We start from the raw sequence: 14,476 nt of genomic DNA on the forward strand, positions 1-14,476 counted from the left end.
TGAAAATAGCGCATTGTGAGCTTGAAGATCTGCTTTTTTCAAATGACCGAAATGTATATAGGGCTGATTGGCTGAAGTGTATGAAGTGTAAGTTTTTGTAGTGGAGTAAAAGTACAATATTTGCCTCTGAGATGTAGTGGTGGGGTAGAAGTAAAAGTACTGAAAATTGGAAATACTCAAGAAAAGTAAAAATAAATGATAAAAACCTCAAACTTGTACAACTCAAGTACAGTACTTGAGTAAATGCACTTAGTTACTTTTACACCACTGCCCCCAGCCCACGGTCCCTCCGGGCTATGGGACGATGATGACCGTAGTAGTAGCTTTCCTCCTGCTGCATAGAGAGGGAGAGGATCATCACACACACATTCATGGCAGTTTGTCGTGGCTCTGTCTCACATTTAGTCAGTCCGTCTGTTGTAAGAATAAAGTAAAACGTTGGCTTGTCAAGAGGAATAACAGCGTCTGTTGTTGACCGAGCGACTGGGTGAGTATTTATGACACAAACCGTGGTTTACTCTGTATTGTTTGAATGGCGGCCCACGGTGCCGTGGTGATGATACACAAGTAGCATTGCTATGCTAGCTCTGTTAGCGTCTCTCTACAAGCCAGGTTTTGTTAAGAGAAACAAGCAACCAGATCTATGAAAACCAGCCCGAAAGAAACAGCCACAAGAGCACTCTCTAACCCAGTGATTTTCAACCATTTTCATTTCAAGGACCTTCCCAGTTCGACATGCATTAGGCTACGGACCCCCATTTAATGGCATTTCTATATTTGGGACCCCCATTTCTATTGTAAAATCAATGTTAATTTAACTCTGAGAGTGTACAAATGGAACCCCATTTGTACACTCTCAGAGTTACAGACCCATACGGGTCCATTTGGTTACTAACTATCCATCATTTAGCTGGGGACCCCCTGGAATTCCCTCAAGGACCACTGGTTGAAAACCTCTGCCATAACCCTAAATGCAGTTTGGCTATTTAAAGATAGCAGATCTACCAGCTCACAACAAGGTAACAGGATAGGTGGGCACTAGGGACACCTGGGCACTTCGATGTCAAATATTTTGTTCAAAATGTTGAAAAACAAACAAGAAAAATAGTCTAAAGTAAAGTCTACATGATTAGAACATGCTTAAACATTTGACAGTGATCCTTTCTGTGTTTGTTTAAACTGTACGACCATTTAAAATGTATATTTAAACAACCTCTAATAGGTATCTAATTATTATTATCCTCGTGTTAGATAATAATAATAATTAGATATTAGAGGTTGTTTTACTAGATTGTAATGGGTCAGGGATTGAGAGAGAACCTTCCCATTTTTTCCATCTTTATTTCTTATTTTGCATAATGATCCTCTAAAAACAATTGATGGCTACCATATTTTAAGGCATGGGTCTTCAACAGGGGGTCCGGGACCCCTAGGGGGTCCTCAGAGTTATTACAGAGGGACCACCAAATATGTGTGTGATCTGTGATAGGATAACTATTTTTACATTAACCTCTTGAACCCTAGCATCCCTATTCTGAGGAGAACTGAATGCAAAAATAGCAGATCTACAAGCTAGTTAGTATTTTTGGCAAAGAGGTTTGGTATATGAATCCAACATATCAAAGCAAGACATTAGTTGACAAAACACTGATGATAGTGCTGATGACAAGCTATCTATGAAAAAGTTGTAATCTGTAACATACAATAGTGGGGGTCCCTGCTTCACCTCTCTCATCTAAGGGGTCCTTGGCCTGAAACACGTTGAAGACCCCTGTTCTAAGGACTTTACAATATGTCAATTGAGTAATATGTCATGGTTTTATTTGGTTTGATTAGTTGATTCACGTGAATCTATCAAGTTCTGTTGTCGATATAGTTGTGTCTCACAATGAAACCCTCCAGAGATAATGTGCCATCATTTGTATGAAAAATGAGTAGCAGGAAAATTCAGTGGTGGAAAAAGTACTCCAATGTTGTGTATGTGTATATATATATATGTATATGTGTTTAAAGCGAACATTTGTAACTCAAATCTTTGCTTCTGGGCATTCTACAAATGTCTTATAAATCCTAATTGTTTTTTTGATACTCGGTGCTGCGCTATGAGCTTGTATCTCTGCTATTTTTGAATAGCCCAAAGAAATCTTAAAATGACACACAGATGCGTTCCCGGTCTTAAAGGGTTAAAGTGTTCATTCAGGATCTTTGGCATCATAAAGGGGAAGGTATAGGAATGCATTGTCTGACACAAGGTTTGCCGGTAGCGAAATCGGTGCACAGACATCAGCTCATGCACGTGTGTCTTCTCCTTTGTACAAGGATATGACATCGCCGAATATTTGTAACTCTTTATCAAGTTCCAATTAATCACACTGTTATTTGTCCCTTATTCTTGCTCCTAGTGGCACACGGTAAGCCATTCCCATTTCCCGACATGGCAACGGAGGATAAGAAACCAGAGACCGACACGAAACCTCCAAATGCATCATCAGCATCTGCCAGTCAGTCCAAGGTATGCATTCCGTTTACCAGTCTTTTCCACAGGTTTTTCCCCCTTGCATGTACACCTATATACCATATTCCTCCATTGAAACCTGTCACGTAAAAACAGTCAGCAGAGATGCTAACTTGTGATCATTTGCATTGTCTTTTGTTTTTCTGCCATTTATATGGTTGCTATTCAAAGTTCCAAATTAGGTTGATGATTCGTAAATCTCTCTTTCTCTCTTTCATCTTTCCAGTCTGCACCAGCCAAGCCCAACTACAGCCTGAAGTTTACATTAGCAGGCCACACCAAAGCGGTCTCTTCAGTGAAATTCAGCCCAAGTGGAGAATGGCTTGCCACCTCATGTGAGTTCATCTGTTGCTATACTGTACACTCCAGATAGGTGTTTGTGGCAGAAGTCCAAATGACACAGCAGCTGCAACTTATCTTCTATGAGTTGTGGGAGTTATGGACCACTCATTATCATAATGGATACCATGATCATTAGAACGTTATTACATTAATTAGTAAGACACCCTACTTATTATTATTTTTAAAATATTTTTTGGGGCTTTTTATAACTTTTTAAATTATTTTTTTTAGAGGGGGATAGAGAAAGTAGGCTGACAGGAAATGGGGAGAGAGATATGGGGGGGGTGACACGCAGCAAAGGTCGTCGGGAACGGGGGTCGAACCCGCGACACGCCGTCAGGCTTGCATTGCAGCCTAGGGTGCCTGGACCGTCACGCTACGGCCCAGGCCCACTTAACTCTACTTATTTCTAACCAAATGTTACTGCAATTTTTGATTGGGTACTGTCTGTAACGATGTCCTTTTTTCTCATTCAATGAAAACTTGAGTGGATCTTTAATTTTAATATAGCATCAGGAAAGAATTGACAAAAATATTCACCATACTCTTTTTTTTAAACATACCTTTTTACAATGTACCGGTAAGTGTAATTCTTTTAAACGCATGCTCTTTAGCAAAAAGGATCCAGGAGTACGTAGTGTAGTTTACACGCAACATTATTACATGAATATCTTGATGTAATGTCTTTACAGCTGCTGACAAGCTCATCAAAATCTGGGGAGCCTATGACGGCAAGTTCGAGAAGACCATATCTGGACACAAACTTGTAAGTTCCAATCACTGTTGTCGCAGTTGAATTTCCTGGGGATCAGTAAAGTAAAGATCAAGTGAAATTGAATCTTATCCCATCATCCACAGGGCATATCCGACGTGGCCTGGTCCTCTGACTCCAACCTGCTGGTGTCTGCGTCGGACGACAAGACCCTGAAAATATGGGACGTCAGCTCGGTAGGATGGCAAGGGACTCATAGCAGAGCAATGTTTTAACCCATTGAGACCTGAAGCCGATTCTACATGTCTCCTAAATCTCAACAGTTTTCTGAAAAACGTATATTTCTATATCAGTGGTGCTCAATCTTTTTCATGTCAAGGACCCCCAGAATTATATGTATTTTACCGTGGACCCCCATCAAAATATGTTGTTCCAGGGACCCCCAGAAGCAAAGATTTGAGTTAAAAATGTTCGCTTTAAAAATATATATTATTCAAAGATTTGCACACATTTTCACGATTTTAAAAAAATAGCAGATCTACAAGCTCATAGCGCGGCACTCGGTGCCGCGCTATGAGCTTGTATATCTGCTATTTTTGAATAGCCAAAGTGTAAAATAAAGCTTTTTAGCTCAAATCTAAAAATGACACAGTTCCAGGTCTTAATGGGTTAAGTGATGATGTCTCAATTTGTGTCTCATCACCCCAAACACTTCTGGAAGTAGTCAGAGGTTGATTGAGCCACCACATTAATAATGTGTAAATGAAATGCATATCCAATCCACATACAGCAAGTATGCCTCACATACATTATGTTGTAATTCGCCACCTCTAAATCGAATATTCTCACTTTCACACAAATTGAGCCGAGACTTGTGCCGATTGGCGAATGCATAGATCAGGGCTATATTCATTGCTATTTATTACTGTAAAGATGTGTGTTATAACTGCATCCTGATAGAACTGTGCATAATCAAATGTCACAGGTTCAGAGGGATGTACTTGGTCTAATACTTTTGTGAAGGCCACATCCTTGAATGAGGACTCTTAGTTAATTTAAAAACTAAAGTTGGACTGGGGACCGACAGACAGACATACTCCCTTTTGAACAGAGAGAAACGAGCCTATTTCATTGAATAGGAGCTCAAGGTCTCTTCAGTTCTTAGATATGGAGACAAACTTTATGAAACGCATGCCTGTGAAGCACTCCCAACATGGATTAAAACATTCTTAACCCATTCAGACCAGGAACGCATCTGTGTCACTTTAAGATTTCTTTAGGGCTATTTTTGAAACAACATTTGTGCAAATCTTTGAATATATATTCTATAAACAGTTTTTAGAAAAAAACGTTTGTTGCTATATCAGTGGTGCTTCAACTTTATCATCCCAAAATGATATGTATTTGGCCACTGACCCCCATCTAAAAAATGTTCGCTTTAAAACGTATATATATATATATTCAAAGATTTGCACACATTTTCAAGATTTTTCAAAAAATAGCAGATCTACAAGCTCATAGCGCGGCACTCTTTGCCGCGCTATGAGCTTGTAGATCTGCTATTTTTGAATGGCCAAAGAAATCTAAAAATGACACACAGATGGGTTAAGGTGGGGGTAGATTCTCTATTTTATTTATTATATTACTCAATTTCGTATGCACTTAGGTCACGGAACCCCATAACTCCGAGAGATATCATCACTTGTTGGCTTACACCGTCATAGATGATTGGCAATGTATTCTTTTTGTTGTTGTTTTTTCCAGCTAGTTATCGCCTCGCCCATTCACAGGTTCAGGTTATTGGCTTAATGTATACTTCATCATACAACGGTGTTGTGTACCCAAAATAGCAGTCGTCTTTGTCGGTGGCTGCTGGATGGAACACTACTCCACTTCATGTTTAGGGTGGTTGAGTGTTAAAGTGGAAAGAAAAATGATGTCACCAGCTTTGTCTTTGACGTTATGGCTTCTATATTATTATATAGTAGGAGAAGTCATGTCTCATACAATTCATCTCTCTTGTTTCTTTAACCCATTAAGACCTGAAGCTGATTCTACAAATGTCTCTGAATGTATTCTGATAAAAACCTATGTTTCTATATCAGTGGTGCTCAAACTTTTTCATGTCAAGGACCCCCAAACTTATATATGTATTTGGCCGCCGACCCCCATCTCTAAATATGTTGTTCCAGGGACCCCCAGAAGCAAAGATTTGAGTTAAAAATGTTTGCTTTAAAACAATATATATTCAAAGATTTGCACCCATTTTCACGATTTTTCAAAAATAGCAGATCTACAAGCTCGTAGCGCGGCACTCGGTGCCATGCTATGAGCTTGTATATCTGCTATTTTTGAATAGCCAAAGTGTAAAATAATGCTTTTTAGCTCAAATGAAAAAGTTACACAGATGCGTTCCAGGTCTTAAGGGTTAATGGTAAATTCGTTACGGTACAGAAAACATTTCTGATTACGTTTTCGTGGCTCCTTTTTTACTTTGTGTGTATATATTTATTTATGTATTTGTAATCCTTGTTTCCAGGGTAAATGCTTAAAGACCTTGAAAGGCCACAGCAACTACGTTTTCTGTTGCAACTTCAATCCCCAGTCCAATCTTATCGTGTCAGGATCGGTAAGTCCAGAACCCCCTATTGACGCCATGTTTTCATGTCGTACGTGAAAAGGATGGCAAATTGTCCATGCAAGCCATGTTGAGCTCTACGTCCTTGACATAAATTGCAGATAATGATGTACATTTGTTCTGCCCCCATAGTTTGATGAGAGTGTAAGGATATGGGACGTCAAGACGGGGAAATGTTTGAAGACATTGCCAGCCCACTCAGACCCAGTGTCTGCTGTAAGTCTTTTTGTCTATTTGACTTGATAATATCACTGTCAACTCCAAATGTAAATGGCTCTTTGGTATGATTATGCCCTAACCGTAACGCCTCATTCCAGCAGAGTTACAATGGCATATCCTATGAGTGAAAGGTTGACTCTTATTAAGTTATGACTTTATTTTGTCTTACAGGTTCATTTTAACAGAGACGGATCTCTCATTGTATCCAGTAGCTACGATGGCCTTTGGTAAGAATATATTCGTTTTTTTATTTCTCTCTCTTTTTCTCTCGCGCTCTCGCTCCCTTTCTCTCTGTGAATGGGACAACAATGACAACTTTAGTTATATCACCCATAGACACTATTTTGGTACTAGCACACTCGCATGAGCTGTGCCATTGTGTTGGCAATTTTACAAACTTCCGAGGCAGCACAGTGGTGTTCTTTTCTGTGTGTTTTGGTGATTCATCGTGCACTGATGTGGGAGAAACCAGCAAAGCAATGGTGGTGTTGAGTATGAACAGTGGTGGAAAAAGTGCTCAAATGTTTTTTTACTTAAGTAAAAGAATCAATACTGCAATGTAGAAATACTCTGTTTCAAGTAAAAGTCCGGATTTAAAAATGTACTTGAGTAAAAGCACAAAAGTATTGGTATCAAAATGTACTTAAAGTACCATAAGTAGAAAGTACTCATTATGCAGAATGTCCCATTCTGCAAGTTTTCAAATGTATACAAATCTTTTGAAAATAGCAGATCTAAATAGCGGATAATTTGGCCGCGTATCCCCATCTCAAAATATGTTGTTCCAGGGACCCCCAGAAGCACAGATCGGAGTTAAAAATGTTTGCTTTAAAACGTATATATGTATTCAAAGATTTGCACAAATGTTCAATTTTTTTCAAAAATAGCAGATCTACAAGCTTGTACATCTGCTATTTTTGAATAGCCAAAGAAATCTAGCCAATTTAGGAATCTAAAATGACAGATGTGTTCCCGGACTTAAAGGGTTAAAGTACTGTGTGACGTTTCGGGCTACACGCCCAAGTCTGGTGAAGGGCCAAATTATGTTTTCATGATGCAAATTATGTATGGTGTACTATTCTATTGCCTGTGAGGTTTTGTATTGCAGTTTTGGAAAGTAACATACGGTAGATAATGTGCATTCTTCTTTTGTAGCCGAATCTGGGACACTGCATCGGGACAGTGTTTAAAAACACTCATCGGTAAGTTTCTGCAGCTTGCTGCTGCTATTCATGCATGTATGAATATTTGTAGTTAACCCTTTAAGACCTGAGGCGATTCTTAAAATTCTAAATCCTAACAGTTTTTTGAAAAAAAAAAATGTTTTTTCTCAAAAATAGCAGATCTACAAGCTCATAGCGCGGCACTTGGTGCCGCGCTATGAGCTTGTATGTCTGCTATTTTTGAATAGCCAAAGAAATCTAAAAATGACACAGATGCGTTCCAGGTCTAAATGGGTTAATTAGGCTGCAACAATACATGTCAAGTAATCATTTTGGTGCATCGCTTGCAGTTGGTTGCTACAATATTCATCTCTAGCCCTTTCCCTCCCAACTTTCTGTGTATGCCAGATGATGACAATCCACCCGTGTCGTTTGTCAAGTTTTCACCTAATGGCAAATATATCCTCGCTGCAACATTGGACAAGTGAGTATCGCCTACAATAGAATTGTCCCGCTGCCACATCCAGTCCAATGGACTTTTATTTATTTATTTATAAGACCGAAGTGAGGCAGCAGTTCCTTTTATAGAAAACTTTCTTCCAGGTTGGCTGAAGGCAGTTGTAAAGTCTGAAGGGAAATGCATGGACTTATAAAGTTAGACATCAAGGAGTTATTTTTTCGCCCCTTTTGTATTGCCCTGAAAAAAGTGTGTGTTGAGTGAGCAATGAGCATTAATGTCAAAGTATGTAAACAAAAGGTAACGGTAGTCAACCAGATATGATTGTCTGTTACTGTGTGATCACCTCAGTACCACGACAGTCATGTATAACGTTATCCTTTCACAACTCATTTCATTCATGGCATTATACAGGATGCATCTTCTTATGATACATGTGCAATAGACTGTAGTTCCCTTTTCCAGAAGGTGGCATTCCTGTTTTCCTGTTTCGGAGGAATGTCACCTTCTCTGAAAGGGAACTACGGTTATGCGCAAAGCCTATTAACTGGCCTAAATCTGTTTAGCCAGTAGAGGGCACCATAGGAGTATCATAATACCGTTGACTCACCTACTGTAATTGTTTATATAATGAATGTATAATCAAATGGCTGCTTTGTGTTTTCTGATTAGGAATGTTGCCTCATTTTGTTAAATAGTGCACTCAATGTTAATGCATGTCATTTAAGTATCAACTTCCAGTGGTATGTTACAACAGTAACCATAGGGAGTCATGGATTAATTACGCTTCTTATTTTTCCTTTTTTGTCTCTCTCTCCCTCTTTTTCTATTTTATTTACAGCACCCTAAAGCTGTGGGATTACAGCAAAGGAAAGGTAATCGTGATAATACTTAATGTTAGAATATCAAAAGTTATGTATACATATTTTTGTTAACTTTTTTTTTTGTTTTCTTTTTTAAACTGACTACTGGATGAAGATGTTTGTTAACCCATTAACACATTAGCTGCCAAAGACGTATATATACGTCTTTTAATTATCAGCTGTTGTCTGCCAAAGACGTATATATACGTCTTTGGAAAAAAGGAAAAAAAAAAAAAAAAAAATTCAAAAATTTTTTTTTTTTTTTTTTTTGCATTTTTTTATAATTTCAACCCTTGTCGAATTATGAACAGATTAGGAGCTAAAAATGTTCGAAGATTTGCTGCTCCATTCACTTCAATGTTAAAATTCAAACGGACAAACAATTCACTTTGTTTTTTGGTTTAAAACTACTGCTTTTGAGCTATATTGAAACATCAACCAAACATGTCAACGAGGTCAAAATGACCTCGTTGACATTTGTGAAACCACACCTGAATCTCATCTGTGATTAGAAACCATCTGGGGATCAATCATACTGGAGGAAAAAAATCTGTGGCTACGCGAACAGGTACCAAAAACATGGCAAAACCCTGGCAGGCAACAGCTAAAAATCTGAAAAAACTCTGGCAGGCAATGTGTTAAGACCTGGAACTTTGTCATTTTTAGATTTGAGCTAAAAAGCATTATTTTACACATTGGGCTATTCAAAAATAGCAGATATACAAGCTCATAGCGCGGCACCGAGTGCCGCGCTACGAGCTTGTAGATCTGCTATTTTTGAAAAATCGTGAAAATGTGTGCAAATCTTCTGAATATATATATTTTTAAAGCGAACATTTTTAACTCAAATCTTTGCTTCTGGGGGTCCCTGGAACAAGATATTTTGATGGGGGTCCGTGGCCAAATACATATAATTGTGGGGGTCCTTGACATGAAAAAGATTGAGCACCACTGATATAGAAACATACGTTTTTCAGAATACTGTTGAGATTTAGGAGACATGTAGAATCGGCTTCAGGTCTCAATGGGTTAAGGGATAGTTTGTTTTCTTCTGCACTGTATGATTGCACTGTGTGACTGACAGTTTATCATTCATTTCCCACTTTAGTGCTTGAAAACCTACTCTGGCCACAAGAACGAGAAGTATTGTATATTTGCAAATTTCTCAGTCACGGGTGGAAAGGTAAGGGCTTCCAGCTGTCCTGTGTTATTTATTAAAAGTCCACCGTTGAGAAAATGCATGATAATAAAGACCAGTGAGTTTATGCATGTCAACACTTTGATTATACTTTGATTACACTTTGACAAAAAGTACATTAATAACAGCCATTATGTTTTTCAGTGGATTGTCTCTGGATCAGAGGATAATATGGTTTATATCTGGAACCTACAAACCAAGGAGATTGTACAGAAACTCCAGGGCCATACAGGTAAAAAAAAACGACATTCGTGTTGAAATGTGTTTTCAGATATAAGGGCTTTAAGGCACGTTTTTGTGCAAAAGGTGGTGCATTGCATTTAGCAATGAGTTGTCTCAGCGTAACATACAATTATATTAAATTGTATGGGCACAAAATTGAAGCCTTTATGAGGATAGCTTTCGGAGATCTCCATGGACTGCATTTCACGGTTATTTGTATGTTCTTCGCAGATGTGGTTATATCTACTGCCTGCCACCCCACAGAGAACATCATTGCATCTGCAGCATTAGAAAACGACAAAACCATCAAATTGTGGAAAAGCGACTGCTAAGCCCGTTGGCTGTCTGGGCTACTCTTACTTTATTTTATACATCTTGTTGTTGTTTTTTGTAAGAGAAAAGGCCCTTTTTCTTTTCTTTTGGGGTGCTCATTTTAGTTGGAGAAGACCCTGAGGAACGGCTACCTTATCGGCAAGATCTTAACCATCACAGCCACACACCAGCCAACTAAACAAACTCTTGACTTGTACTCATGTACTATACCCAATAGGTGTGATCTACATTATCTAAGCCTTATGTTCAATATGAGCTGGATTCTCTTTGTTTCAACGAACAGCTGGTTCACCACGGAGCCCTGGAGTGGACATTGCACAGGCAAAACTATACAGAGGGCAGTAAAAAGGACTGCAGTCGCTCAGGAGGCTGTCTGGTAGCCGAAAGGTTCCCGAACCGAACCCCGGCTCCTCCTGGTTGCACATCATAGTGTCCTTGAGCAAGACATTGAACCCCCCTAACCGCTCCCGATGAGCAGATAGGCGGTACCTTGCATGGTTGCCTCTTCCGTCAAGTGTGTGAACGTGTACTATGTTTTGCGGTGAAATATACATTTCATTCTCTTGTTTCAGTGACATTTGTGCACGCATCACACATTTAGGGCAGCTACTTTTGGTTAATTTCCTCGTTTTGTTAATTTGAGCGCACAATGTGTGTTCGACCCTCCACTGCTTTCTCTCTGCTCATGCCAAGAGCAAGGAGGGTGGAACCTGTACCATGCACTCAAAGTAATAAAACAAGGGCATAAATTAACCCGTTGAATCCGGGAGCGCATGTCTGTCATTTTAGATTTCTTTGGCTATTCAAAAATAGCAGATATGTAGGTTTAGAAAAATCGTGAAAGTCTTTGCAAATTTGAATATATACATTTTTTTAAAGCGAACATTTGTAAAATATTTAGTTCCAGGCACGCCCAGAAGCAAAGTTTTGCTTTAAAAATGATATATTCAAAGATTTGCACAACTTTTCCTGATTTAAAAAAAAAATTGCTTCCCTATCTGCTATTTTTGAATAGCCAAAGAAATCTAAAATGACAGATGTGTTCCCGGATTGAATGGGCTAACAAAGATGTCAGCATAGATTACACTAAAATGAGGGAATGCTGCGTGCGCGCGCACACACACACACACACACACACACACACACACACACACACACACACACACACACAGTCCACTCCGGTGCTCTTTAGTTCACCATAGTGTGAGCTAAGGTTACGCGTGTACTACAGTATGGTGGCCTGATCTCATGCATGTAACGTTGCCTTCGTTAAGTCTTACAGTGTTTGTAGTCCAGATGTTATGTTGCGTTGCGCTGGTTCTACGCATCAAATTATTTTATTATACAAAAATAAAAGGGTGCTCTGGTCTTTTGTACGGAATAATCACTGTCCCACAACTCATTTATACGCCAGAGGATGAACTCTTTCATCAGATTCTAACTTGCCAAAAGGATTAGTAGCAGTTATGCAGACTGTACGGTCTTGATTTCATATTTTCCTTTCACAAAAGTAATTAACTTGGCTGTCAGGCTTTTGGATGATTAAAAAATATATATATTGTAATTTTTTATTATATATGCTTTTGTTGTATATGTAATATTTTGCTGTAATTCTGTAAGTAACTTACCAAAACCAATTTGACCAGGAGTCCAGTTGTGAAGCAAAAGATCTCGAAGGATCATAATTTCTTTTTCTGCAGTAATGGATTTTTTTAAATTTCGGTTTTGTTTTTTTGATACATTAGGATTTAAGTCACTCAGATGTTACTGAGTGACTTAAACGTACTGTACTGTACACTTGTGTACTGTGTTGATGTGTAATGCTCCAATGTCAACAGGACGGAGGTTACATTAGGAGGCATATTCAGCTGAGGGAAATTAGAGAGGGCTGTTGACGCCAAAATTAAATGTTCCAAAAAGGTTGATCACATCTGTATTTGCTTTACTTGCCAGGTTTGAGGGAAGGCCTTAGCACACATTTTGTCAAAAGGAAAGGGCATGCCATGCAGCTAATTCCATACCTTTCAGTATATGCTCATGACACCCAGGTTAATGTTTTATCAGTGGCAAAAAGGCGAATGTTTTGTACTTTGCATTTTGTACATTGTGTTTTGTGATTTGTTAGATGAATAGTTCAAGCTGTCTTTTCTTTGTTGTTGGCCTGTCTAAAAGTGGTTCTCAAACAGTCTCATGTCAAGGACCCCCAAATTAATGTGTATTTGACTGTGGACCGCCATTAAGATTTTTTACCAGCAAGATACTAGATTTGTTTAGTTAAAATGTTTAAAATATAGTCAACTCTTTTTCACTTTTCAAGATAGAAAAAGGTAAGCATATTTGGTGCTGTATTAACAACCCAGGGGTCCGGGGACCCTACTTTGAGAACCACTGGTCTTATCTCACAGCTCCTATAGTCCTGCTGGCATACAAAGCTGGCAGTCGTCATTATCTGCCTTTAGTCAACCAGCATTTTGTGGTACAGCTATGGAATTGGACAGCTCTGACTTGTGACTTAATAAAGAAACATTTTGTAAGTTGTATATTGTTTGGCAGTAACGGTGATTTTATTTAGTAGCCGAGGTGCATTTAAATCAGAGCCATTTAAACTTAAAACCATCCATCAGGTTAAAATGTACATCTTGTAGTCTTATCATTTGAAAATAGTTTTTATAATAAATTATTATACCTCATGGTTAACCATGAAGTACTTCATGGTTAACATGAAGTATGATAACCATTTTGTAGTCTCTCAAGCCTAACTAACAAAAAAAAGCATGGGTTCCCGAGGCTACTCAAGCCTGACAACTATTCCACAATCTTCAAATGGAGTTCTGTTCAGGAAAATATATTTTTCAATTATCTTTCAAATGTTTTTGAATTTCCTATTTCTGCTAAGCAGCAAGTTGGATATGCTTCGACTAATTAAGTTTATAGTAGGAATTATTTATCTTGACCCTATCATTGTTTTGTACACACATTTCTTGAAATGTGGTGGTGCCTTTTTTGTTCTTTTTGTATTTACTTATCAGGGTGAGGTCAATTCCAACCCATAATTCCACTGCTAGGTATCTTCCATTATACATAGGGAAGATATTATTATCCACTTTGTCCTCTAGATGTCACCTTTGTCTCAGTTGTGTGAGTGTGTGACCTCGAGTCTAGCAGAAGGTTAAATGTGACTTGATTAGCACTGCACCTACAACATGCACAGGGTGTTTATCATCAAGATGAGAAGACAGCAAAAAAAGAGTCAAAGAATGAGAGATAGGCCTAATAGAGGAAATGTCACTTGGATTAACTGTTCAAAATCAATTCATAACATTACTTTTTTACCAGCTTAACCACATTCAACCTGGTGTCCCTATATGGGCATGTCATTAATGTCAAAATAATATGTCCAAATCGAAAGTTTTAAAATGGCAAGCTACAAAGCTGTGCCAGCGTACCACGTGCCGCCATGCCTCTGCTTTTGATATCCTCCGTCTGGTCATTACTTTTTTTATGGCCAGTTTTATACCTGCTTCTGGTCAGACTGAATGAAATAGAAATAGACTACATTTCCCTACAGGAAATGCATGTAGCCTGTCTGATATGTGGATGTTTGATAATATCACTATTTAACAATGCATTTTAAAATCTATCAACACATTTTCAAAATGTGCCAAACTGCAATCTTGTAGGTTGGCTGTTTTTGCCTCTCTCTCTCTTTTTTTGTTTTTAACACAAATCGAACCCAATTCCTGTCCCATCTCTGCCATGTTCATATTGTCCTATAGCAGTGGTTTTCAACCCTTTTCATATCAAGGTCCATTAT

General features: G+C 38.5%; 1 protein-coding gene across 1 annotated transcript; it reads left to right on the forward strand.

The window, feature by feature from the left end:
- The first annotated feature begins 347 nt into the window (after positions 1-347).
- Positions 348-13,200, forward strand: wdr5 (WD repeat domain 5). Its single transcript, XM_084047483.1, has 14 exons — positions 348-487; positions 2,403-2,512; positions 2,742-2,850; positions 3,550-3,623; positions 3,716-3,805; positions 6,109-6,198; positions 6,340-6,423; positions 6,598-6,653; positions 7,582-7,628; positions 7,998-8,073; positions 8,888-8,921; positions 10,018-10,092; positions 10,252-10,339; positions 10,561-13,200. Exons 2-14 carry the CDS (start codon positions 2,435-2,437, stop codon positions 10,659-10,661), a joined length of 1,002 nt encoding a protein of 333 aa, XP_083903609.1. The 5' UTR covers positions 348-487; positions 2,403-2,434; the 3' UTR covers positions 10,662-13,200.
- Positions 13,201-14,476: the final 1,276 nt, after the last annotated feature.

Source organism: Gymnoscopelus microlampas (assembly GCF_963454915.1).
Source record: "Gymnoscopelus microlampas genome assembly, chromosome: 21".
NCBI lineage: Eukaryota > Metazoa > Chordata > Actinopteri > Myctophiformes > Myctophidae > Gymnoscopelus > Gymnoscopelus microlampas.

What these genes read in the sequence shown, in the direction of transcription:
- wdr5 (XM_084047483.1), top strand. Translation starts at nt 2,435, where the DNA reads ATGGCAACGGAGGATAAGAAACCAGAGACCGACACGAAACCTCCAAAT. An exon ending in CATCTGCCAGTCAGTCCAAG is followed by an intron (nt 2,513 to 2,741) that starts GTATGCATTCCG and finishes TCATCTTTCCAG; the next exon opens with TCTGCACCAGCCAAGCCCAA. An exon ending in GGGATTACAGCAAAGGAAAG is followed by an intron (nt 8,922 to 10,017) that starts GTAATCGTGATA and finishes TTCCCACTTTAG; the next exon opens with TGCTTGAAAACCTACTCTGG.